At 40.4% G+C, this 24,500-nt stretch overlaps 1 protein-coding gene across 2 annotated transcripts; it reads left to right on the forward strand.

Moving 5' to 3' along the window:
- The first annotated feature begins 1,329 nt into the window (after window positions 1–1,329).
- Window positions 1,330–22,800, forward strand: CRK (CRK proto-oncogene, adaptor protein). 2 transcript variants are annotated; one of them, XM_004483774.5, is made up of 3 exons: window positions 1,330–1,804; window positions 10,561–10,926; window positions 20,186–22,800. In XM_004483774.5, the coding sequence occupies exons 1-3, from the start codon at window positions 1,564–1,566 to the stop codon at window positions 20,191–20,193; spliced, it is 615 nt and encodes a 204-aa protein (XP_004483831.1). In that variant the 5' UTR covers window positions 1,330–1,563; the 3' UTR covers window positions 20,194–22,800. The 2 variants fall into 2 exon arrangements, with proteins under 2 accessions (XP_004483831.1, XP_004483830.1); XM_004483773.5 differs by having other exon boundaries at window positions 1,346–1,804; window positions 10,561–11,096.
- The last annotated feature ends 1,700 nt before the right edge of the window (window positions 22,801–24,500 follow it).

The raw sequence follows: 24,500 nt of genomic DNA on the forward strand, positions 1-24,500 counted from the left end.
CCATGTGCCCTGAGGGAGGTGGGCAGAGGCATGGCTTCAGACCCCCACAGGCACTCTCTGGGATAGGTCCTGCCCCAAAGACCCTGTTTTCCTGGGGAAATGAAGAGCAGGCCCTTCTCCTTCTCAAAGGGCCAGAATTCATGCTGGGATGGCTTCCGCTGTTAGCACATGGCGACATGCTGTGACTAATCCAGGGTCACCATGAGTCACACATAGCATGAAGGTTTCCCTCCCTGACTCTCAAGCAGGCCCAGGACTGTGTGGATCTGGAAGAGCTGTGTTATTCACAAAGGTCATAACCCAGGTCTGATGGATTTCTGTCTCTCCCACTCCCCCTACTCAGATTCTCATTCCAGAGTTTTGGATCCACAGCTCTGGCTCTCCTTCAGGTCTTTGAATTCCAGCTCCTCACACACAGCTGTGTGACTTTGGACAAGTTACTTAATTTCTCTGAGCTTCAGTCTACTCATCTGTAAAATGGGGTTAGCTGTAAAATACCTACCCATAAAGTTGTTGCTAGGATTAAATGAGATGATTCACATAAAGGCAATTAGCATCCATGCCTGATAGGTAGTAAGCTCTGAATAAAAAGTACCTGTTATTATGTAGTATTTATGAAGTGCCTCCTAAGCTAGATGCTTGGCCTTTGAGGAGTTCTAGCAAGGAGTAGAGACAAACTTATAGATGCAAAATTACAGTCCAATGGGTAAGAGCTGTAATGGAGATGATGCGGACATAATACTATTAATGCAGAGAGGAAGCGAATGGGGGTGATCAGAAAAAGGGAGCCATTTGACTTTCAGATCCTAGAAAGGGTGGAAGGACATCCCAGGCCCTGCTCTGTGTTCCTAGACCCCCCTTCTCCCCCACCATAGCAGTTGTCACTTCGTGTCTTTGCCCGTTTTCTGTTTCTTCCCACTGGTTAGTAAATTCGATGAGGGCAGGGCCCAGCCTCGATTACCTCTGCACCCTCGTGCAAGTGCAGTGTTAATGACTTTGCTGAATCAATCAGTGAAAACAAGAACTTTGGCAGAAAACAGGAGGAACCAGCAGAAAACGCCAGACTGCTCAGGGAGCCCTACTGAGAGCTTGGAGGCTGGGGCCACATCCACCTTTTCTATCTCCGTTCTCTAAGTCGCTATCTAGAAGACCTCGGTCTTCCAGGAATCGAAAGCTAAAGAACCAAAGTCCCTCAAATTCCAGAGCGCAAACACAAATCTCTGGCACCTGGGACTCAAGCCCCGCCCCTTCTCCCCTAGACTCCGCCTCCTTATCCTGGGCAGTCCCGGTCCAAACCAGGCGGCGACGCCCATAGGGAGGCGCATGCGCACTGAGCGTGCGACTTCTCCCGTGCCCTTCTCCCAATGGCGGGCAGCAGTTCCCTTCCCGACAGTCTCCCTCAGGCAGGGAGCGCGTCATTTCCGTTGGGGAAGGCCCGCGGCAGCCGCCGCCATTTCGGGCGCTGCTGTGAGGCTGAGACCCGAGCCGGTCCGCTGGGCGGCAGGCGCCGGGGCTGAAGGGGTGCGCGCGGCGGCGGCCCAGCGTGTAGGCGCAGAGGCGGCCATGGCAGGCAACTTCGACTCCGAGGAGCGGAGTAGCTGGTATTGGGGACGGTTGAGCCGACAAGAGGCGGTGGCGCTGTTGCAGGGCCAGCGGCACGGGGTGTTCCTGGTGCGGGACTCAAGCACCAGCCCCGGGGACTATGTGCTCAGCGTCTCCGAGAACTCGCGCGTCTCCCACTACATCATCAACAGCAGCGGCCCGCGCCCGCCAGTGCCGCCGTCGCCCGCCCAGCCTCCGCCGGGTGAGGGAAGGACGGGACGGGAGGCCCCGGGCGGGGGTGAGGGCCGCGGAACTCTCCAGCCTGGCCAGCTGCTCCTTCGGAGCTGACCGCCCGGGGCTCGTGAGCAGGGGGCTGCAGTGACCCGTGCGTGGGGCATCCTGCTGCCCCAGCGCGTTCGCACCGACGAGTGGGAGTCTGTGGGGGAGGAGGAGCCGCTGACCGAGGCCTCTGGGTGTGACTTCGGAGGACGGCCCAGGGGAAGGGGAACTGCTTCGGCCCCAGGGTGGGGCTAGCGCCGGGCCAGGCTGCAAGGGCAGGGCCGGGCACCGTGGGGACAAAGAACTGAGGGGGATGTTGGCACTGCGGGGGCATCGTTTGGCAGCGGTGCCCAGAATGAATCCGACAATCGTACGAGTGGCTTTTAGGCTTGAAACACTTCCTCAGTGTGAGAGAGCCGGGTTTGGCCATACTCCCCTGGTGGCCTTTGGTAGGAAGTCACCACATACTGGCCTGGGAGGGTTGGAGACACCCTCAGGAAATCGGTCAGCCTTTTCCTTTCTTGGGCATTTTTCCAAAATATTTTTACCGTCCTCTTCCCCTGTGGAAGACGAAGGTGGTGAGCTGAGTGCCTTGGCGATAGAAGAAGGCTCTCTGTGGCCAGCCCAGAACAAGTAAATGCCTGGCTGACTGTCCAAGAGATCTTAGTGGCCAGAAGACTGTCCTTCTCCGCTAAAGGGTTCTAGTTTTCAAGGTATTTCATGGAGGAAGGATTTTTTCAGAAAATAAACCATAAGTAAACCAAAGGTTGAAACAATCCGTTTTCCGAAAGTGAATGAAACTTCATTTTTCCTTGGACCTAAACATTTGTCAGTCTTGTGCTTCAGGTCTCAGTAAATTGGGGCTGTGGCCTGAGTCTTCTGGAAATTTGAAATAGGCCCTATTGAGCAGATTCTCTGAGTTTAAATGATCTTCCTTTACTAGGAAGTAAAGGAAGGATTATTGGAATGTGACTGGCCTACTCATGTCATTGGGGTCGTTTTGGGTATTTAAGGAGATTTATGCACTTAGTACTTGAGAGCTGTGAGGTACAGAGTAATTCTGAGGTTATCTTTACCAGACTAACAGGGAACAAGAGTCCTCCTGACCAGCTGAGACTAAACCCAGGCAGTCTCATATGAATTAGGAGGCCCCTGAGCCATCTTTTGCAAAGTTGTCCTTTTAGGATAGTCCTAATTTAGATTTATGCAGTCTGGCCAGAAATGGGGAAAAGGGATAGGCAGTCCCTTTGTTAACACTTAGCAATTAAAAAAAAAAAAGCACAAAGTCTTTAAGTCCACAAGTTTCCCTAGGTCTTTCTCAGAATGGTTATAGCATTATAACATGAGAGGGGAATATTGATGTAACATATTTGCCCTAAACCAGATACATTCTTCTTTGAAGTCACCTACATGGTATCTAGGGTTTTGCATCACGTGCAGTAACATGATGGCAAACAAACTCAGTTCTTAACCTTTTGTTACGTATATATTTTGTTGTTTTCAATATTTAGAAATGGCAGCAGCCTGACTTGTTAGTTTGAAGTTTCTCCACACCGTGGCATTATAATCTTATTTCTCAGTGCTTATGTTGATGTAGAGCTCCACCTTTTCAAAACAGATAAAGAGTTCAGATCCTTGGCCCAAGAGAGAAGATGAAGATTGCCAAAGTTGGCGAATGGGATGTGGAAGGCTCATGGGCATTGCGGTAATGCTTCTTTCTGCCTTGTACCCCATTTTCCACATAGGGCAATTGATTCAATGCTGTCTTTATTAAGATTACTTCATCTTTGTTCTCCCCTTCTCCATCAAGCTCTTTTTCTTTTGAAACTATACAGAAATATTCTTGAAATTTAGAGAGTATGCATACTCACTTACTGGCTAACGTTTACTGACTGCTTAATCTATGCCAGGTATTTTGGTGACTATGTGCATTATCTCATTTATCTTCTATAACAATCTAGTGAGTTAAATACCTTCACATGTTAAAACATTTCCATTTTTATTGATGAGGAAATTGAGAGAGCTTTGGTAACTTGCATAAGGTCATATACCCAGTACATCTCTGAGCCGGAATTCGAACCTAGGCATTCTTACCTAAGAGATGACACTTGCATTATACGCCTATCAAAGCCAGCTTCCTGCATTTTTTTGAGTGTCTGCAGAAAAAGTCAGTGGGGACAAAATCCCAAAGCAAAAATGACAGAAGAAGTTAGAAAGAGTTTGGTTCCAAGCAGAGCTATACCAGTCCTGGACTGCCTAATCCAGAGCTACTTATTTTGAGTCAATACTACTTCTGTCATTTAAGACACTATTTTAAGAATTACATGGTATATTTTGTGGACATAATACATAGGCAGTATTTGTGTAGAATAGCTTAGATAGAGTTTTTAGAGGCATAGACCTCTAAATTTTCTAAGTTCTCAAACTTTTCCTGTGGACTTACTTTTAAATTATCTTAACTCTTCAGCTCCCACAGGTGGCATATACTGCATTGCCTGGGAATGCCCTGGCTGTGTCCTTGGGCCACAGGAGAGGGTTTGGTCAGGTCTCCTGGTCATATTCTGTCAGGTTGGGCTTCAAGATGAACTTCTTAGGAAGGCCTGCAATAATTGATTCACTAGTTGTTGTTTTTTTCTTTTTGGACAATGAGGAATTACTAGACCTTGCTTCAGTCAACAAAACTTAATGAGTGTGAGAGTAGTTAAGAGCTTGGGCTCTGGAGTCTGGGTTTGAATCTTACTCATCTGCCACTTATTAATTATGTAACTTTGGGCAAATTATTTAACTTCTCTCTGCCTCAGTTTCCTTTTCTGTGAAAGAGGGAAGACGATAGTGAACCCATAGGATTGTCATATTAAATTAGTTTAAGTATATAAAATGCTTAGGGAATGTGGCTGGCCCATAGGAATTATTCAGTATATATTAGCTTTCGCATAAGACCAGAACTATACAGTGGGGGAGAGTTAAAGCAAAATGGAAAACATCTCTGCTTTGAACAGCTTGCAGAGGCATGCATGGCGTGGGTTAGTAAGCATTGGTCAAACAGCATCTCTTAGTAAGCATTGAGGTGGAGGGAGGTAGGGTGCACTGAGATACATGAAAGGACCTTAGTGGGTCTAGTACATATAAAGAGGATGGCACCTGCTATTACCTGCTCAATCCAAAACATCCCACCTATTACTCTAGTGGGTGAGGAGCAGAAAAGCAGGCCTTCCCAAGCTTGCTTGATTTTGGAGATGAGAGCAAAAGCTAGACTGGTAATTGTGATGCCTTTTCAAGTGAGTACTGGGTCAAGCCACTTCTCTGGAGATAGTATGGGGCTGCTAATTGCCCACTGCTGCCTTTTTGCACTTTCACCTTCTGTGTTCCATTTATTTACCTTATCTGATTTGCAGTTCACAAATCTGGTCACCATGCCTTACTTGTCTTTTTTGTGTGTACTTTCCCTTCAGTATCCCTCATACCCATTCACTGGTTCTGGAGGAGTTCTTTTGTGAGTGGCTCATAGGTTTTATACCAGAAAAAGAATTCCAAGGTAAAAGGAAATAGGTTTATTTATTGCAGGCCTTCCCCAAATTTTTACTATGCTCATGTGATTTATGACCCTCCAAGAGAGGCAGGTATTGGATGCTAGGTTTTTCAAATCTATTTAACCCAAAACTTTTCAGTGTCATTTTGAAGTTCTGTAGAATCTTCTCTGGGAAACAGTGCAGCAGACTGGATTCTGGGAAGAATTGAAAATTTCTGAAGGAATTCAGAGGTATGAAGGGGCTGTTGAAATGAATTTGATTTTTGCTGAGTATCTGTAATGTACCAGCCACTTTTAGGAATTCTATTAGATAGTTGTTTGACTCCAATTTATAGAATGTGGCGTTGGGGCATAGAGTGGTTAAATAATAGCACATCCAGCTTTGTAACACATTTCACAGCTGGTAAATGGCAGAGCCAGAATTCATCAAGCTCATTCAGTCTGAATCTGGAAAGTAGCATACTGATATTCACCAGTTTTAGTAAGTTCAATTTGCTTAGGGAACAGACTATGCATCTTGATGCCTCTTTAGCATACTTTCTCAGATGGAAGTCTGCGGCCCTCTTAGCCCTTTCTTTTGGACAGGTGTGTGGGGGGGGAGTGCGTGTAGCTATGCAACCTCTATAAATACCATAGGCAGGGGAGAAGGAAGAGAGGGAGTGGGAATTGAGAAAAGGGGAAAGTGCTGTGAGATCAAGGAGAGGCTGATAATGAAGCTGCTGTAGTGGTACCCGTGACAGAAGTGACCTGACCTGACCTGTTTCTAGCCCACAGAGCTCTCTGCTGTTACTCATAAAGCCTTCAGGGTGTAGGGTTGTGAAAACTGATATAACCTGAGGGCTGAAATGCTTAGCAATAATGAGTTGAGCAGACACAGGAAAACCAAAAGAATACTCAATTGCTTGCATTGACTTTGCTTTCTGAACCGGTTAATTCATAGCTGTTCTTTCAGAATCTAGCACGTTTGATATAGAACAAGTCAGTAAAGTTTTCCAAAGTCCCAGATAGTTATAAGAACCCTGTCATTGGTTCTGTTCTCTAGTCTGTAGACTAACTGTATCTCCTTCCTTTCCTGTCCTCTTGTTTCCTGCCTTTGGTTGTTTGTGGTTGGAAGGAGATGAGAATGAGGGGAAAGGAGTTGGAACACATAGCTGTGGTGAGGTTTTTGGCTTATCTGGGGCTTATGTATGTTCTGTTTCCCTCCTTTCTCTTCTTCTGGAGTTTGGATCAGTGATGCTTGATTGCTCCGTATATCTACTAGCCCCAGCCATACACAAAAACAGGCATTCCTCTGTGGAGTTACTCAGGTGTCATTAGACTAGAAAAAGTATTTATAGATGAAATATGAGGAAGCTTTCCTTTGTTGTTTTGCTTGCATTTCTGTGTGTCTATTGGGATTCTTGAGAGAGAGAGAAAAAAGTTACAGTGGGCCTGGGTCACACCATACAGCATTTGAACTGAAATGAATTGAACTAACTTCCTACTTTTGTGCCAGATAAGCAGCCGGTTTTTCTCTTCAGAATTCTCACACCGAGCGTTTTAAGGGCCTTGACTTAAATTTTATTTGTTCTCATCTTTCCCCCTCAAAAAAACAAACAGACAAACAAAACACACACATTTCACTTGGACTAGCATAGTAATGGAGGAACCATAGCAATGAATAAGAGAGTGGTAGCCTTCCTTCTTAGTGAAAGGAGTACCTTGAAATGTTCAAGGATGGTCAGAGCTGCTCTTTCTTTGTGATTTTGTTCTTAGGACACACTGTTGTTACCTTTTTGTAGGAGCTCATCTTCAGTTGAAAGTGAAAGCCGAGGGAAAAGAATGTCGTCTTAAGACATGCAGCTTTTGCTCCTGGAAACCACACTGCATTCTTTGGTATCCCCCCAACTGTGCTGCGAGCTTCTCAAAGCTGGAAACATTTTTCAGTTTGCTTCTTTCCCTCACTTCAGAGTTCTGGTCATTAAGAATAATAGCTAACACCTGAGCACTTACTAGTTGCCAGCCCCTGTCCCAAAATAGGGTTGGAGTAGGGATGGAGCTTCTGCAAACCATTTAGGCTGTCACACCTTAGCATATAGCTGGGTAAACTTTAGCCAAGGAGCTTTTCCCCCAGGTGTGAGGCTTTTCTCCCTGCCACTACCACTCTGAGGCTCTCTTGACCAGACAGTGATAAGTAGGACACCATGGAGCTCACTCTGACCCTACCTTTAAGTAGTTGCCCAGCAGGTCTGAAGGATCATACAGAATTAGCCTAGCAGTGATAGGCAAGGCGGCCATGCAGCTCCCCAGTGCCTTCCAGGTTTGAACAGGAATAATACCCCCTCAGTGATCCACCCTGGTGAAGAGAAACTCCAGAATATAGCACCACCATGTTCGCGGATGGTCATAACCAAAACCATCATTCCAGTTCTGCACTTGAAACTACTGGATTGGAGTCACATTCTGCTTGCCTGATGAATGCTTGCCATATATGTGTAGTCCTGGGTCTGGGTGTCTATTTCAGTGCCTAGGATTGGAGAGACAGCCAGCATGCCTGCGTTTGGGCTATTAACTTGTTTTAGCTTATACCCATGAATTCCACAGATGGACTTTTTGCAATATAAGAAATATGTATTTACTAATGTAAATTGTCTTTGTCTCTCATCAATTATTATTTTTAAAATTTATTTCTCGTCTGCTTTCTGTGTCCATTCGCTGTGTGTGTTCTTCTGTGTCTGCTTGAATTCTTGTCAGCAGCGCCGGGAATCTGTGTCTCTTTGTTGTGTCACCTTGCTGCGTCAGCTCTCCGTGTGTGCAGCGTCACACCTGGGCAGGCTGTACTTTTATTGTGCGGGGTGACTGTCCTTACGGGGTGCACTCCTTGCACACAGGGCTACCCTACATGGGGGCACCCTGGTGTGGCACAGCACTCCTTGCATGCATCAGCACTATGCATGGGCCAGCTCACCACACAGATCAGGAGACCCTGGTTTGAACCCTGGACCTCCTGTGTGGTAGGTGGACGCTCTGTCAGTTGAACCAAATCTGCTTCCTTCTCATCAATTATTTGGGTACTCCTTCTGTATTGAGGACTTGTGGTTAACGTACAAAGTTATCCTTATTTCATCTCCCCAGTAGTGAGCTGAATTTTAAATGTACTTTTTTGGTCATCCTGGAAGAAGTGTTTTCTAACATTGAACAAAAATAATTAGGCCTCTTTATTTTTTTATTTTTAGACCTCCTTTTTTTGAGTGATAAGTTATTTTAGACATTGGGGCTATTCCTATTTCACAGCATAAATCATTACAGCTTTTAGAGAGGTGAGATAGTGCCATCTTGTTAGTAATGGAGAAGGGGAGCGGGTGTAGCTCAGTGATTGAGTACCTGCTTCCCATATCCAAGATCCCTCCTAGAAAAGGAAAAAAAAAAATAATGGAGAAGGTAGATTGGCCCTTTTCCCTTAATGAAGGACTGGGAAAAATAAATTTTGCAAAAGAAATGCAAATAGTAAATAAACATGAAAACATCAAATGATGTTTTAAAAGTGCAGTTTCTTATTAATTGGCAGTAGTTTTTAAAATGCCATTTTGGCAAGGATCAATTGAAATGGGAACTTATAAACCACTGACAGGGAATATAAAATTGTACAAACTTTTTGGGCTGCTGTTTGGCAACATAAACCAGTGTCCTTACCCTTTGATCCAGCAATTACATTTCAAGGAGTTTATCCTAAGGAAGTAATAAAAATATGGTCATTAATAGATAAGAACAAGAATGCTCATGATAACATTGTTTGAGATAGCAAAAAAAACTGGGAATACCTTATAGCCATTAAAAATCATGTTCTTGAAAAATAGGAATATGGAAAAATTGTTATAAAATGTTTTATAATAGGAAAAAAGGCAGGTTATAAAACCATATATAGTAATCCAATTATAAAAGACATGAATATGACATACACATACACACACAAACTCTGGGAGGTTATAATTCCAAATCCTAAAAGTTGTCCTGTTGTAGGGTTAAAGATGATTTTTAAAAAAAAACACCTCAGACTTTGTTTTTTAGTTTCCAAATTTTCTGTAGAACTATATCAAGAAAGCAAAAAGGTAAAAATTCCAATGAATATGATTTAATATTTTGGGTGTTTAGCAGAATGAAAGCTAAAGATTTATTTTCCTTGTTAGAAACTTCATTTCTTATTTGAACTGATGTATGTTCGTTCATCATCCTTGAATTCTAGAATCTCAAGATGGAGAGGGAATACTTTCCAAAATATCCTTGTGTCCAGGCCACATACCTCTTTCTGTCTTATAAATTTTAAACATTTCTGATAAGTTCTTTCTCTTTGACCCTCAGTGTGTTATTAAAGATTGGAGGGAGCAGATGTGGCTCAAGTGGTTGAGCACCTGTCTCCCACACCCATATAGGAGGTCCCGGGTTCAGTTCCTAGTGCCTCCTGAAAAAAACAAACCAAACAACAAGCAAAATGAATGAGGAAAAACAACTCAGGAAAGCCGATGTGACTCACTGAGGTGCAGCTTCCCAAATATGAGGTCCCAGGTTCATTCCCCAGGACCTAAAAAAAAATTGGGTACTGTAGCACTTATTTATTTTCCCAAGCTTCCTGTCTTAGTTTCTCTCTTTTTTTTTTTTAGCTTCTTGGTTCTTAAACTTTTTTTTTTAATTAGATTTTTGAAAAGGTAGAGTCTTAAATATTTTTCTTCTTTGGGATTATAAATTTCAGATGTCATCAGAATGAGTGTATGAGCTTAGTATAAATACCAAGCTCTCCTCACCTCTTCCTGAACAACTGTTGGGACTTAGGAAAACAGGAGAGTTTGCTACATTTCCCAAGGTTGAAAAGATAGCAGCAAAACCTTGAACCTTAGGATACTCAGTAATTGGGCTAGGAATAAAACTATGGGGAAATGAACAAAAAGTCCCCATGTTGCACTGTTTTTGGTCCAGTATGAGCATGCCTTGACTATCCTGATGTACCATGGCCTGGGTGGGTAGTGATGTGCATCTTTTTTCCCAGGAGGTGTTTCAGCTAGAAATTATTGTTTTAGTATGGTTTTAGTATGATATAAATTAAAAGGTTATTTTTTTAGACAGATTTGTGTTTTTTTCCTGATTAAATACAACTGAACATGTGAAAATGCTTAAAATATGCATTTCATCTCCAATGTAGTATATCTTTAAATAATACCCTGCTCTGTTTTTTCCAGGGGTGAGCCCCTCCAGACTCCGAATAGGAGATCAAGAGTTTGATTCCTTGCCTGCTTTACTGGAATTCTACAAAATACACTATTTGGACACTACAACGTTGATAGAACCAGTTTCCAGATCCAGGCAGGGTAGTGGAGTGATTCTCAGGCAGGAAGAGGCAGAATATGTGCGAGCCCTCTTTGACTTTAATGGGAATGATGAAGAAGATCTTCCCTTTAAGAAAGGAGACATCCTGAGAATCCGAGATAAGCCTGAAGAGCAGTGGTGGAATGCAGAGGACAGCGAAGGCAAGAGAGGGATGATTCCAGTCCCTTACGTCGAGAAGTATAGACCTGCCTCCGCCTCAGTATCGGCTCTGATTGGAGGTAACCAGGAGGGTTCCCACCCACAGCCATTGGGTGGGCCGGAGCCCGGGCCCTATGCCCAACCCAGCGTCAACACTCCGCTCCCTAACCTCCAGAATGGGCCCATTTATGCCAGGGTTATCCAGAAGCGAGTCCCTAATGCCTACGACAAGACAGCCTTGGCTTTGGAGGTACATAATATGCAAAATGTAGAAAGAAGAGATCTCCCTTTTAGACCTCTTAGAGCTTTGTAGAAATGCTGAATACCAGCACCAGCATTATGATGTTGTTGTAGATGTCGAACCATTAATTTCTGATTTGGGCATTTTAATGTTGGGTTTTCTCTATTTTATAGAAAACTTATTTTAGAATGAGTGAGCTTAAAATGGTATAACTGTATGTTCTGATTGATCTCCTACTAAACATACTTTACTTTAATAACACCACCTAAATTCACAGGAATTAACCTAAAATATTTTTTCTCATCTACATCTTAATCTGTTTCTTTCTTTATGTTTGTCAATGTCTAAAAAAAGATGGGTTCACATATATTTGAATGTAAGAGTGGTCTCTATCAAAGCACTTAAATGGAATTTTCCCATTTTAGGTAAGCGCTTTTTACTTTAGGGAGCATGAGGTTCGTTACCACTGATTGTGTTCATCAGATAAGAATTCAGGAAGTAACAGTGTAGTATAATATAGGTGTGAGGAGATTCATGTGTAAAGTATTAATTCCAAGTAGCTCAGATTTACTTGATATTTATGTTTAATGCATTTTACACACAAGACTTCCTGAGGAATTAATTTTTGCTTTTTATTAGTGAATAATTACCCTTTGTGTAGTGCGTCACCTTCTTGCCAACAAATACATTGTATTCCCCTCCCCTCCTTAGTTCTTGAGTGCTTACAGCTTTCTCTTTCTTCCTTTATTTCTCTCTCTCTCTTTTTTTTAATTATGCAGAGCTAATGGTAAAGTATAAAAGCTAGTACAGAGGTAGCATGCTATCATCTTTCAGAGCCTACTATATGGTGACTGGAATATAAGCAGGTACTAACTTTCATAGGTACAGGCTTAAGTTATATTAACATAGATTAGTAGGAAAGGGGCAAAAGTGTATTCATGTTCTTATAAATTGAAATATATAAATTTTGGGGTTTTTTTGGGTCATGTTCATACACTGAGGAGTAGGAGCTGATCTCTGTCTTAAGTGGGAGTGTTAGCCCACAGAATAAGCTAGAATTTATTTGAAACAATTTCTAATATAACTGAATTTGAAACTATTCTTTTAAGTTCTGGTCTAGTGGATGCAAAGGAGGGTCAGTTAAGTCTTAAAAGATTTGATTGAAAAAAGTGTGTTTTTAAAGTTTGTATTTCTTGAGATCAAAGTATCATCTCTACTTTGATGAGAAAGAATGTATGTTGTCTAGTCACACTACTTGTTTTCCCACTTAGAATTTAGAGGATAAGGAAAACAAGTTTCTAGCCCCATGTTTTTACTTAAGTTTGGATTATTTTAATACTAAATATGGTGCTGTGAATGTGATGAATGTGACTCTTGACTTCTATTGCAGACCTTGTTAGCACCAGTCCTGAATGTGAAAATATTCATGGGACAAGCCAGTTAACACCCAGGACAGAATAGTTATCACATTACTTTTGCTTTCGTTTGCATTTCCTTTCTCCAACAGAATTTTTAATGATGTCTGTCTTGGTTAGAGGTTCTAATGTTCAAAAAAGGTTGAGCTTCTCTCCCTCCTGTGAAATATAAATCTAATGAAATGATGATTTAAGTTGAAAAGTAGTTTATTTTGTTGTTTCCTTCTTTGGTTTGGATATTGACTTTGAGCCACATTTTATTTAGAACAAATACACCAAGTGATGCCTTTAAAACACCTTTTTTTCATGTATTTGGAATAAAACTATTAATTTAGCTCAAAATTTTAGAGCTATCCTTAGCTAGCCTCATTTGATATGTGGGAAAAAACTGATTAGAGGTTGAATGGCTTGTCCAAAGTTAGAGGTGGAGACATGAAGAACCCAGATCTATCTTGGCACCCATTCTACCATTCCAAAATCCAGTCTGTGGTCCTTTTTACAACAGCACTGTTGTCCTCCTCAGTGCAGATTTTGTGTAGTTTCATTGATAGTGATTCTTCAGTTACAAGCAGGCGCAGATCTCCTTTCTTATCTTGGTTTTTCATAGGAGCTTATGTCCAGTCCCTTTTGTGACAAAGCTGGGGAATAAGATTAGGACATACTTGGCTTTCCGACCTAATTAGCATCCTGGTGAGAAAAACATGCGTGGCTGTGGATATGTGAAGCATAATTTGACCTGCTGTAAATCCAGATCTGAAGGCTAACTGGGTACGCTTTAATGGAGTTTTATTCTTAACTTCAGGTTGTTAGATTAGAAACTTTGAATTTGAGAATTGGACAGGACCAGCAGTTTTCAGTGTGTTCCTCAGTGTCCTGAGTTGCCAGGAGATGCCTAGGGAGAAGGGAAAGTTGAGGATGTAAGGCTTTTTGTTTCCCTCTCTTGCTTCAACCACAAAGTCACTCTGCTTTAAACTGTATATTGGTATCTGTTAAGATTTTCTTTGAAGAGCAGTTTCCATCTTAAAAAAAATAAGTTTAAAAACAGTGTACAAGAACCATCTCCCCAAATCTTACAAATGGATTATTTTTCTGCATGGTATATTTGCTGTGACCAGAGTCCCTCATTAGAATATAAGTTATTAGATATTTCTTCTCTTTTCCCATCCATTGGATTTTTCTAGTAGAGATGAAGACTTGAAAATAGAGATTAACACTTGTTAAAAACCAAAGTTGGGTGGGTGTTCCTCTGCCCACTATAATTCTGTGAGTCAGTCAGTCAGTCATTTTGGAGAAGTATGATTGACCATGAACAAGAGAGACATTAAACAAATGCAGATATGCTAAGTGTTTTGAAGGGAAAATACTAGAAATAACATGTAAAACTAGTTACTAAGTACTGAGGCACCTTTCATTTTTTTATCTTAAATTTCAACTTTTTGTTTCATGGTTCCATGGTAGCTGGTACAGGGATAAATATTTTGTAAATTGCAGGTGTTAAAGTTTATGTTTTGCCTCTGGAGCCTGTCCAGAACAATTACAATATCTTTAAATATGCTAATGATATAACTTCAGTTCTCTGATTCAACCTGGCATTTTACCTTTCATAGATGATAGCACTTCAAAGTAATAGAGTAGCCAGTATCTAGCCTCTTTTCAGGCTTGAATATATTCTTCAGGGCACAGAGAGGGAAGGTGTAAAATAGTTTTGGTCCTTGATTTTGTGCAGCAGTGACTACTGAAACTTCAACACTCTCTGTGTGGAACTCTAGGTCACCTGTGTTATTAAGGCCTTTTGACCTGTGTATGGAAAACTGGAGTTAAGTCCCCCTAATGTATCCCCTTGTTAGAAAAGAGTAAGATTGGCAGGTGTAAGAACAGGAATGGCAAGTCCTTTGTATGCCTTTGATATGTCCAGTTTGTCTTTTTCTGGAATTGTTGTAGAGCTGTAGAAACAGTTACCCACTTTCCCTCTCATCCTCTTTGGACATCCTCATTTAGAGATCATAGAATCTCAAAGGGAAGAAAATTTGAAAGTAACTGATCCAACCTCTCAAGCAGAGAAGGCAGTCCTCTGGTATCTTCACAGACGATCTTTTAACGTCTGTTTCAATATCTCTGCTTTTGGGGAGCTTACTGTCAACCACAGCAGTGAAGTCTAAAAGTTTCAAACTTTCTGGTTTCTCAGAAAATTTTCACAACACCCCTAGGCCAAAAGAAACACCTAACAGTTCCATTTATTAAGTATTTACATCCAAACTACTTAAATGTAGCCTAATAGCAGTAGCCATTTGAAGGGGAAAAAAAACATAATTGAGAGAAAAAATATTTTTATTTTAGTCTATTTGAAATAATTGCAATTAATTAAAGAGATGTATATGCCTGTTAGATACTGCACAGCTTCTTAGACCTTGGAATCATATTGAACACTTCCACCCTCATTTTCTGTTCTACGCTTTACGAGATACTTGCTTTTTATCATAGCAGCTGCCAAAACCCAGCTTTACAAAGATATCCTTGAAAGGAATGTACTGTGATCTCTTTTGAAATCATGAACTACCTTGAGCTAGTATAGTAATTCACATGGCATCACAAATGTCTACACTATTGTGTAGTGGTCACAAACAGTGTTCTAGATTTTACTTTTTTTTTTAAACCAATTTTATTGATACTTATCAACAAAGCATACAATTCGTCCAAAATGCATAATCATTGGTATTCAGCACAATCATATAGTTGTGCATTCATCATCATTAGAGCATTTTCATTATTTCAGTAACAATAATAAACAAAAAACAAATAAGAAAATCCATCAGGGTAAGGCCTGTACCCCGGGTTTTGTGGGATGATTTTCCTCTTCACCTGGAAGCATACTAGTTAAATCTCAAAGACCTTTACCTTTCCACCAATGTAGCCCTAATTCAATTGAGTCCATCTCGGAGGCAAATGAATGGTAAAGGATGAATTGTCCTCCCTTGTCTTTATTGATTTGAAAGACTATGGATGGACCATAAGTCTTGCCTATTCTTTAGGTCTGGGGTCTGCAAACTTGTCCTGTAAAAGGCCATATAGTCAATATTTTTGGCTTTTTAGGCCATACGGTCTCTGTCACGACAACTACTCAACCTCCACCATTGTAACGAGAAGGAAGCCCTAGACAAAACTTAAGCAAATGATTGTAAGTTTTTCAATAAACTGTTTATAAACACAGGCAGTGGGCCAGATTTGGCTCATGGGCCATAGTTTGCTGACCCCCTGCCTTAGATTGTTAAAATTTCTTAACTTCCCTCCAGCCAAATTTTGAAATATTTACTAAATATGTTCTTAGTATGCTTGAAAATATTTGATGACAAGGGCCCTGTATTTGCAGGTCCCTGCCTTTATTTATATGAGCGTGTGTGTGTTGCCTGCCCTGCACTCAAGCATGCATGTAGCATATCTGGATTAAAAGAAGCTGAATGTGACAGTTATTGATTTCTTCCTTGTTCAATAGTAGGAACAGAAGCTAGAAAAGCAATCACTTGGGATTATACCATCAAAGGAGGTGACAGTTCTTTAACGTCTCCAGTATAATGAATACCAAAAATTGCTATTTTGGTTTCCAATTTCTTTCTTGTTATCACTGGAAATTCTTGGTGAAGAGCAGCTGGATAATTTATGGACCTGAACCAATTCTAGATTTGACTACATCTGTACCAGGATCATGAGTGGCTTTGGAACACCACAGAGCTAGAGTTGACAAGCCATTGTTCATCAGGTTCCCTGGGAGTGAAGAAACGGAAAACCTCATTCAGTCCTCTTTACAAAGGTCTCCATGATTAACATGCAGACTTGCTCCTAAGAGTAATGAATGAAGAGGCTGAGGAACAGACTGTATACAAAGTCAGTTCCTCAGTGGTGAGAGAATCATTTCTCTCCCTTTCCTTTAAAAAAAGATTAACTACCTTGTATTTCTTGTTTTTTTTAGGAGGTACCAGGGATTGAACTCAGGACCTCATACATGGGAAGCAGGTGCTCAGTCACCCAAGCTACATCTGCTCCCTGTAGTATTTCTTTTATAAAGTCTTTCATATTCATTGGTTTCGTATTAGGATTTTATTTCCATTTCAACTTGAATTTTGAAATCAGTAGAATAATACTGTTATTGCAGCAGTTCACTAATTAGTGCATTCTTTTCTGTCTTTAAGATTGTAACATTTCTGTAACATTGTAACATTTCTGGGGCAAGTATTCAGTTGTGCTTTGTCTGTCTTTGAAGTAGTACTCCAGGCTTCACCCCATATGCATCTCCCTCACCCGGGTCTGGCCTTCCAGAGTTATGATTTAGTGGATTGTTACCTAATAGGAGGGGCACTAATCCTGCATTTGTCTCTTAGAGAAAAAAACTGCACATATGACTACAGCACCTTGTTCTTAGACTGCCCCTTCTCCTCCAGCTTCTCGCCCTCCACCCCCACCTTTAGGGTTGACAGCCACCCTTTCCTTCAAACTGTTGAAAAGTTAGGGCCTCATGTGATACCTCAGATAGTCCTGGTCTCCAAGTATGATTGTGTTGCGTTTGGGACTTGTCTGTTCTTAGCCTCAGAAGTCCCCATGTGCTTTGACCATTTCAGGAGAGAAAGACCCCATGGGGTACAAAAGGTTGCTTAATTTATTATAAGGTCTTCTTCAACATATTTGTACTTCAAGGCCACTTTGGGCAGGTTAATTAACCCAGTTGATTGCTTTCAACTTTCATACGCATTCAAAAATCAGAATCATTTCAGAGTCATGACATAGCTTTCTTTATTCCATGACATTTAGACCTCTGCTCCAAAAACCTAATCAACTATTTTAAAAAAAAGTTCTCAGATTTCAAAATATGGCATAGTTTTTCTGAGGCCTTCTGAAGGATAGAACCAAGGGAGCCTATACAGGTATTGTCCACAGTCCAATTTTCAGATACTTCCTCCCTGCTGTGTAAAATCTTGATTTATGGAACCTCTACCCATTTCTCCCTTAGAACACTGAAAGAAAAAAGGTGTGGGGACAGATCAGCAGGTTTTGTACTCCTTTAGAGAAGCTGGTGTAGTTCTATGGTACTGGTACATTGCAACCTACCCTTCACTTCTTGGAGCTATATAGAGCATGATTTGAGATTGTACTTTAAATGCTTAAAAATAAAGACAGTATAAAATGGAAAGAAAACATTAACGTAAATCTAGATTTTGGTATTAAAATGGTGGACTAGATATCTTTCTAAAAATCTTCTGCAAAACATCTAGAAAAGTTGGATAATTATAACATCCTTTCCACTTTTATATTGAGGTATAAAATCATTTGGTATAAAATACAAACATTTTATGTATACAGACTAATGAGTTTTTTCCATGTATGCACACCTAGGTGAGAACCACTCAGATGAAAGTTAGAATATTTCCAGCACTCTAAAAGTTTCCCCCATGTCCCTTCGTGTATGTTTTTAATATCAGTGAAATAATGGATTAAGGTATGGCAAATATTAGGGGTGTTTGCCTGGAAGTCATCAACTACCTTCTTGAAAGAATCTGGCCCCTTAATCCTAACCTGAAGGGGAACCTAACACGAGTGGCAATTTTGACATGAGAATACACATTCCCTCAAACATTTTTCTCTTAAGATCTCACATTATTCTGAGTCCAACTCCAGAGTTGTATTTGAGTATTTAATAGATAATACAAGTAAATACCAAAAACATGGGTAACAAAGTACTCTTGATCAAGTTGACCTTAACACATCATTTGCTCAGAACCAGCAAAGAGGCATTAATTTCAGTGACATGCATAAGTGTGTGTGTGTGTATGTATGGGTAGGGGAGTCAGTCAAGGGTAGCTGACAGGTCATAAACAAGGAGAAGCCAGTAAGGAGTAGTTAAATATCGTGCAACTGGTGGTGAGCCTAGCTTATTGGAATACTGCAAGATTTTAAAAAAGGGAACAAGTGAGATAAAGTCTGAGAACTAGGGAATAAAGGAAGAAATCCTTTAGACTATTTTTACTAGCCCACACAATTTCACTTGATATGCTAGTCTTTCTCTTCCCAAAGATTGTATGGAAATCTTTGCTTATCATAGTTGGCCTACACAGGTGTCAGGAACTATCAGTTGGAAAGATCCCTGGTGCCTGGTAGGGACTGGATCTGCTTGCAAGGATGGGCATGCAATATAATCCTTTCCTTTTCTCCCCTTACACTGTCAGCTCTAATCTTCATAATATCAGCAGATCAAGCTGCTTTTTCTCACTGTTGTCTCTAATATTCCCTAGTTTCTGTTGTCCTTTTCTCAATATCCTATGACCCGCATAGCCACTTTAAAGCCTTAGAGGCATCTTGCGTAGTAGGCAAGATACTTCCTTTGTGACTGACATCAAGCTGGTTCTAGAGCATACTGTGGACCTGGAGTTGAGTTGGCTTTGGCCAGTACTTAGCTAGAGACATCCTCAGGGAATTCCTAGAACCTTGAAGCATAATTTGAAAGTTCCTAGAATAGTAGAAAAAGCATAAATGGGCTTTGGAGACAGATAGTTCTGAACTCCGACCCCAACCCTGTCACTAGCTGTGTGACCTCAGCTATATATCATGTAATTATTCTGAACGTAGGTTTTCTTATGTGTAAAATGAGAACAATTCCTCTTTATGAAGCCTAGAAAATAAATTCTATCAAATACTCTTTACAGTACTATCTAGTTCAATAAATAGTAGCTAATACTTAAATACAACTAAATGAACAGTTATGTTTAGAGACCACTGTGCATTCAGAACTCAGATGTTGATAATTAAAAGATGGTCATAAAGTTTTTTAGTCCAGTGACATCTGGGACCTTATCTCACCATGTTCAGTATTTTGCCACAAAGATGAATCCATTCACCTGACTGACCTTGTCTTAAGTTTTATATAGGATAGAATTTTATCCTCTATTGTCAAAACTATATTTGACATCACAAGAGACTTTTATAAACAGAAACAAAAACATGGTAATTTATTTTTTTCCCCTCACTGTGTAATTAATCAACAGGTGCCAGATGGCATTGAGGGAGCAACAAGTTCTTGCCAGTGCATGGGGGTGGGGATGTGGAGGACTGGCAGGCTATAGGGCTTGTCGAAGAAGGCAGGAGCTTTTTGGGAAACTGATATGATGTGCAGGTTTAGCCAATACGTGCCCAAGTGGGATAAGGCTTGCTTTGGTCAGGACCAAATGAAGTATGCTTCCCATGATTGCCATCTACTATGCAAGCGGTAGCAGGTCAAGATATGTGTACCAGAATGGGCTGGAGCTTTGTGCTGCTGCTGTGTGCCAGTGAGGGCCTATGGGACAGGCAGGAATTGAAGGGTGGTGAGTATAAAGGAAAGGAATTCTAGATCATTCTAGTTGGGATTGTGCATCCAGAGACACTTGAGATTTCCACAAAAGTATCAGTTTTCTAGAATCCTTTCTACTTTTTGTCCTCTGTTTTTCTGCACTGCTAAAAATACTTCTTCCTTCTGCCTGCATTAACAAACAAGTAATCAGTCTGGTGGCTGGGGCTGGGGAGGCAGAAAATAACCATATTTCTGTAATGACAGCCCTAGAGTAACCAACATGAGTAGGGTATGCCTAACCAAAGAATGGAGTTTTTCAGCTTGCATTATTAAACTGGAAATAAAGTGCTCTCCTTATTCTCCTCCTGCAGGTCGGTGAGCTGGTAAAGGTTACGAAGATTAATGTGAGTGGTCAGTGGGAAGGGGAGTGTAATGGCAAACGAGGTCACTTCCCATTCACACATGTCCGTCTGCTGGATCAACAGAATCCTGATGAGGACTTCAGCTGAGTATAGCTCAACAGTTTTGCTGACAGACGGGAACAATCTTTTTTTTTTTTTTTTTTTCCAACTGCCATCTATACAGTTTTCTTACAGATGTCAAAAGCAGGCTAGTTTATATAAGCATTCTGTTACCTGTGATCTTTTTTAGACTCAATTCCTAGTCTTATTCACCGTATTCAGGGTACGAAACTGGAGGGGTTGCGTGTTAACTCCTGAATTGGCAATTATAGGTGGCACTGGCTATGCCTGTGTATATCAGAAGGGATAGGTGTCTTGCCTCCTTTCTCTCAGGCAATGCAATTCAACCTGTGGAAAACTGATGGACAGGAGAGAAGTGTTGGATACTGCTTACCCTGATTTACTCAAAAGTTTTTTTGTCGTTTGTTTTTTGTTTTGTTTTCATTCTGAAACCATACTGTCTAATGGCAATAGACTGTTCTCTTCCACCCCCATGAAGTAATCATGTACCGTGTGAATAGTACCCAGAGGGGTTACTTTTTCATTTATAGAACATGACCATCGTATGACTCATTCTGACATTTCAGATCCTGAGAATTCTGAGGACACTACTAGAGGCATTTGTCTTCCTAGTCAATGCTTCATACTTTTTCTTGGGATTTTTTTCAGCCTTTGTTCTTTCCCGCCAAACCTACAAGTAGGTTAACTGTTAAGATAAATGCGGATTTTCATTCCAGATGAGAAGCAGAATGTGCAGAGCACTTTATTCAGTGCATAGCTTTAAGCCAGTATTGGATTCACTAAGTGAATAACCAAATGCCCAGCTCTCTGCCTTCCCCCAAGGGGTCATAGTAGGTTCACACTGCTGCAGAAGTTACATAAACTGGCTGACAGGACCCAACAGGGCCATTTCTCCTGAGTGCCAGCATACTATTAGGGGACTGTTGGAATTCTTAAATTCCACTTGGAGTGGAAGGACCAATCACTTAGAATATTCCATAGATGTTTTGGGGGCCAAATTCTACCCTCTGCTTTATGTGCAACTTACATAAAAATCAAGTTAGAATTACATGAGTTTGGGGGTAGGGTTAGTGCTTTGAAAAATGTCTGAACCAGTTGTGAATTACTCATATTATTTGTTTCATATGGCCAGAATGTGCTTGAAGTACATTGTAAACTGCTTTCATTTTGACTTTTTTTTCCTTTATGTTCAAGTTTAGTTTACAGACTCTTTTCAGAGTGGAATGGTTCATATATAGGGTCAGGTGCTCCAAAGAATAGACTTCTGAGACCAAAAACGATCTAGGCTATTTATACTACAGCATAAAACTTTCAAAGTTAGTTCCCAATCCAGAAAGGCACTTATTAGTCTGTGGTGTAGTATGACCAATCGAAACACCTTTTATTTTGCTTTGGACCTCATTTTAGAAAAATCATGTACCTTTCTAATTGTCTTACATAGGTTAATGTAACTTTTTATTCTTTGAACATATACTAAATCATAGTATCCCAGTGACTAACACAATGTTGGCACACAGTCGGTGTGCAGATGTTTGGGAATGAATGAGGGGAGTGCAGAAGCTTGTTACATGGCACAGAGTAGCCAGCTGGCACAGGAGTACTTAAATTACCACAAGCAAACTAATGAGTTGACGCAAATTTAATATATTTTTACCTCACACTAAGGTAATGCTTGATAAAGATTTTAATACTCTAGCACGGCGCTATGCACGGTGGGTGCTCAATATGTTGAATGAGCAGATTTGCAATACTAGACTTAATTCTATCTGACTGCTCTATTAAATTTTCAGTTAGAGCATTGATACTGTAAAATCCAATACACATTAAATCTCCGTTTCCTTGAAAGTATGGCATCTAAAATATTGTAGAGAAACCATATCACAACTGATTTGAATGTTTGTATTTCTTTTTGCCTTTGCCTTTGATATTGGCTTGTAATGTCTTTTCATCATATAATATTAGTGGAACATACAACTCTACCTGAATCTTAAGAATTTCTCATGATTGGTTGTCCAGAGCTATTACATGAACTGTTGGGTTGGATGGTTAGATATGGCTGTATGTGGCAGTTGTTGAACCTCAAGAAATTAAAGGACTTGTTTTAAGTATCTTCCAAAAGCAAATGCTAGAACCCTAATCAAGTGCATATGTACGTTGTCACACAGCAAAGTAAACTGAAATTGGCTGCTATATTTTATATAACCATTTCTGCAAAAGCCCATTTTTTGGATACTAATATTTGACATGGTTAATTCTTATTAATTTGTTGGAATTGTTTATTGTTAATAATGCAAATAGGTAATTTTTAATTATCCTCAAGTTACGTTTATTAATGGTTTGAAATGGGTGATAAGAAAACCAATTTGAAATAAAATATGAACATGTGCCATTGTATTATAACACTATACACTTTCTTGACAGATAAATTTTAAAAAGATGTTTTTTTTGTAGCATGTATTGTATATGTTTATAGTATATGTAGTAAATAAAAATATGGCCAAATATTTGGCTTGGTGATCTTTTGGAGAAAGTAATCTTTGAATATTTTTCACAGAAGAGCAAAATCTCTGTGCTTCGGGAATAGATGTTTGAACTTACCAGTCTAAGAACAATCACATAATCAGATAAAGAATCAGTTATTCACACTCTGTGGGTGATTGTTAAAGGTAGGATTAATCACTGATAATGGTTTGAAGGGTCTCCAGAATTCATGAAATACTGATTTGAGGGGAACATAAGAAGACTCTTTATATGAAGATCTGGAAGCTGGAATTATTTGTACAGAAAATATCAGACTTGTCCAGAAATGGGTATTTGTGAGTATAACAAAAATGGGGATGTGGTGGGGGCTTCGAAGAGTAAACAAGTAGTTTAATTTCTTCCTGTTTATGTAACTAGCACATGTTTTGGGTAACTAATCCTCCCAGCACACCCCTCCCTCCATTTAAAAAAAAGGTAAAATATTACTGTATTTTCTTCCTATCCTTTCTCGAAGCACATATATAGACACACATGCATTTTTATACCTAAAAGTTCATATTATATATGTAGTTTTTTGTCCTATGGGTTATGCAGTTTTAAAATGAAAAGCACAAGCTTTGCCACTGAATTATACAGTGTTCTACTATGGACTTGGATTACAGCATCTAGTTACTGCTATAGGTTAGCTGCATGTCAACCCAGAGTTAAACTATTTCAAAGGGAGCCAACTTTGCTAATATACAAACTTAACAACAAGGTGACTTAGGTATGTTTCAGCCTTTTAGCAATGAAAATAAACTGCCAAAATCTTGTTTTAATATGTTGAGTGTTGGGTTCCTGTATAGACTGGAGCACTAATACTGGCTGTCATATTTTTTGACCTTCAGATTAAATTCTCTTCCTTTTACAGGTGTGAAGAGAGGAGAGGGCCCTTCCATAGAAGAAAATGTGGAAGTAGTCCTCCTAAGTTTGGGAGAGAGGGAGGCTAAGAATTTATAGCTCTCCTGCCATTCATGTCCTGAAGAAAAAGATGGAAATATATGGTGGGGAGCAAAGAAGAACTAGCCATAAGGAATTGAAGGTCAAAATGAAAGCAGTGTTTGAGGATTCACCAAGTATACAAGAAAGCAAACAAATAAATGCACACCCAGACTGACTTTTGGTCAGAGGATGCTTCCAGTGTGTCTGTGGTTGGCCTGATTTACTTAGATTTTGGACCCAAGTTGAAATCCTAGTGAAGTGGGCACTCGATACATGTTGACTAAATGGTCGAATGTAAACTGGCTTTGGAAAGACCTCTTCCATCTTCCCTCTTCAAGTTGGGGAGACTTTATACACTTTAATTTACTGAGAGTGGGAAGAGTGATGATTGTGTATTAGACATAAAGAGACTTGTTCAAAGCCATCTCTTCCCTTTGGAGAAATAGGGAGTCTCTAGTCTCATTTAACTGGTGGGACAGGTTAGCTACTCCAAGATTATAAGTACTAGTAAGGGAAGTAGGAAAATGGAGACTTGAGATAAGGTCTAAGAAGGGCTCCTTTCTCTCTTATGCCAGGAAAGTGTCTTTTTCTACTGAGAGTGGAAATGAGTTTGGAACTGTTAGTATAGTGATACTGGGTTGCCTACAGTGTCTTCTAGTGTAGGATGGAGTCACTTTGCCATTTGTACAGGTTCCTGTACAGACCTAGTACTGTGTCACTCTTTGTTTCCCCATGAGCCCCT

Source organism: Dasypus novemcinctus, chromosome 21 (genome assembly GCF_030445035.2).
Source record: "Dasypus novemcinctus isolate mDasNov1 chromosome 21, mDasNov1.1.hap2, whole genome shotgun sequence".
Classification (NCBI taxonomy): domain Eukaryota; kingdom Metazoa; phylum Chordata; class Mammalia; order Cingulata; family Dasypodidae; genus Dasypus; species Dasypus novemcinctus.

What these genes read in the sequence shown, in the direction of transcription:
- CRK (XM_004483773.5), top strand. Translation starts at nt 1,564, where the DNA reads ATGGCAGGCAACTTCGACTCCGAGGAGCGGAGTAGCTGGTATTGGGGA. An exon ending in GCCCGCCCAGCCTCCGCCGG is followed by an intron (nt 1,805 to 10,560) that starts GTGAGGGAAGGA and finishes TGTTTTTTCCAG; the next exon opens with GGGTGAGCCCCTCCAGACTC. An exon ending in AGACAGCCTTGGCTTTGGAG is followed by an intron (nt 11,097 to 20,185) that starts GTACATAATATG and finishes CTCCTCCTGCAG; the next exon opens with GTCGGTGAGCTGGTAAAGGT.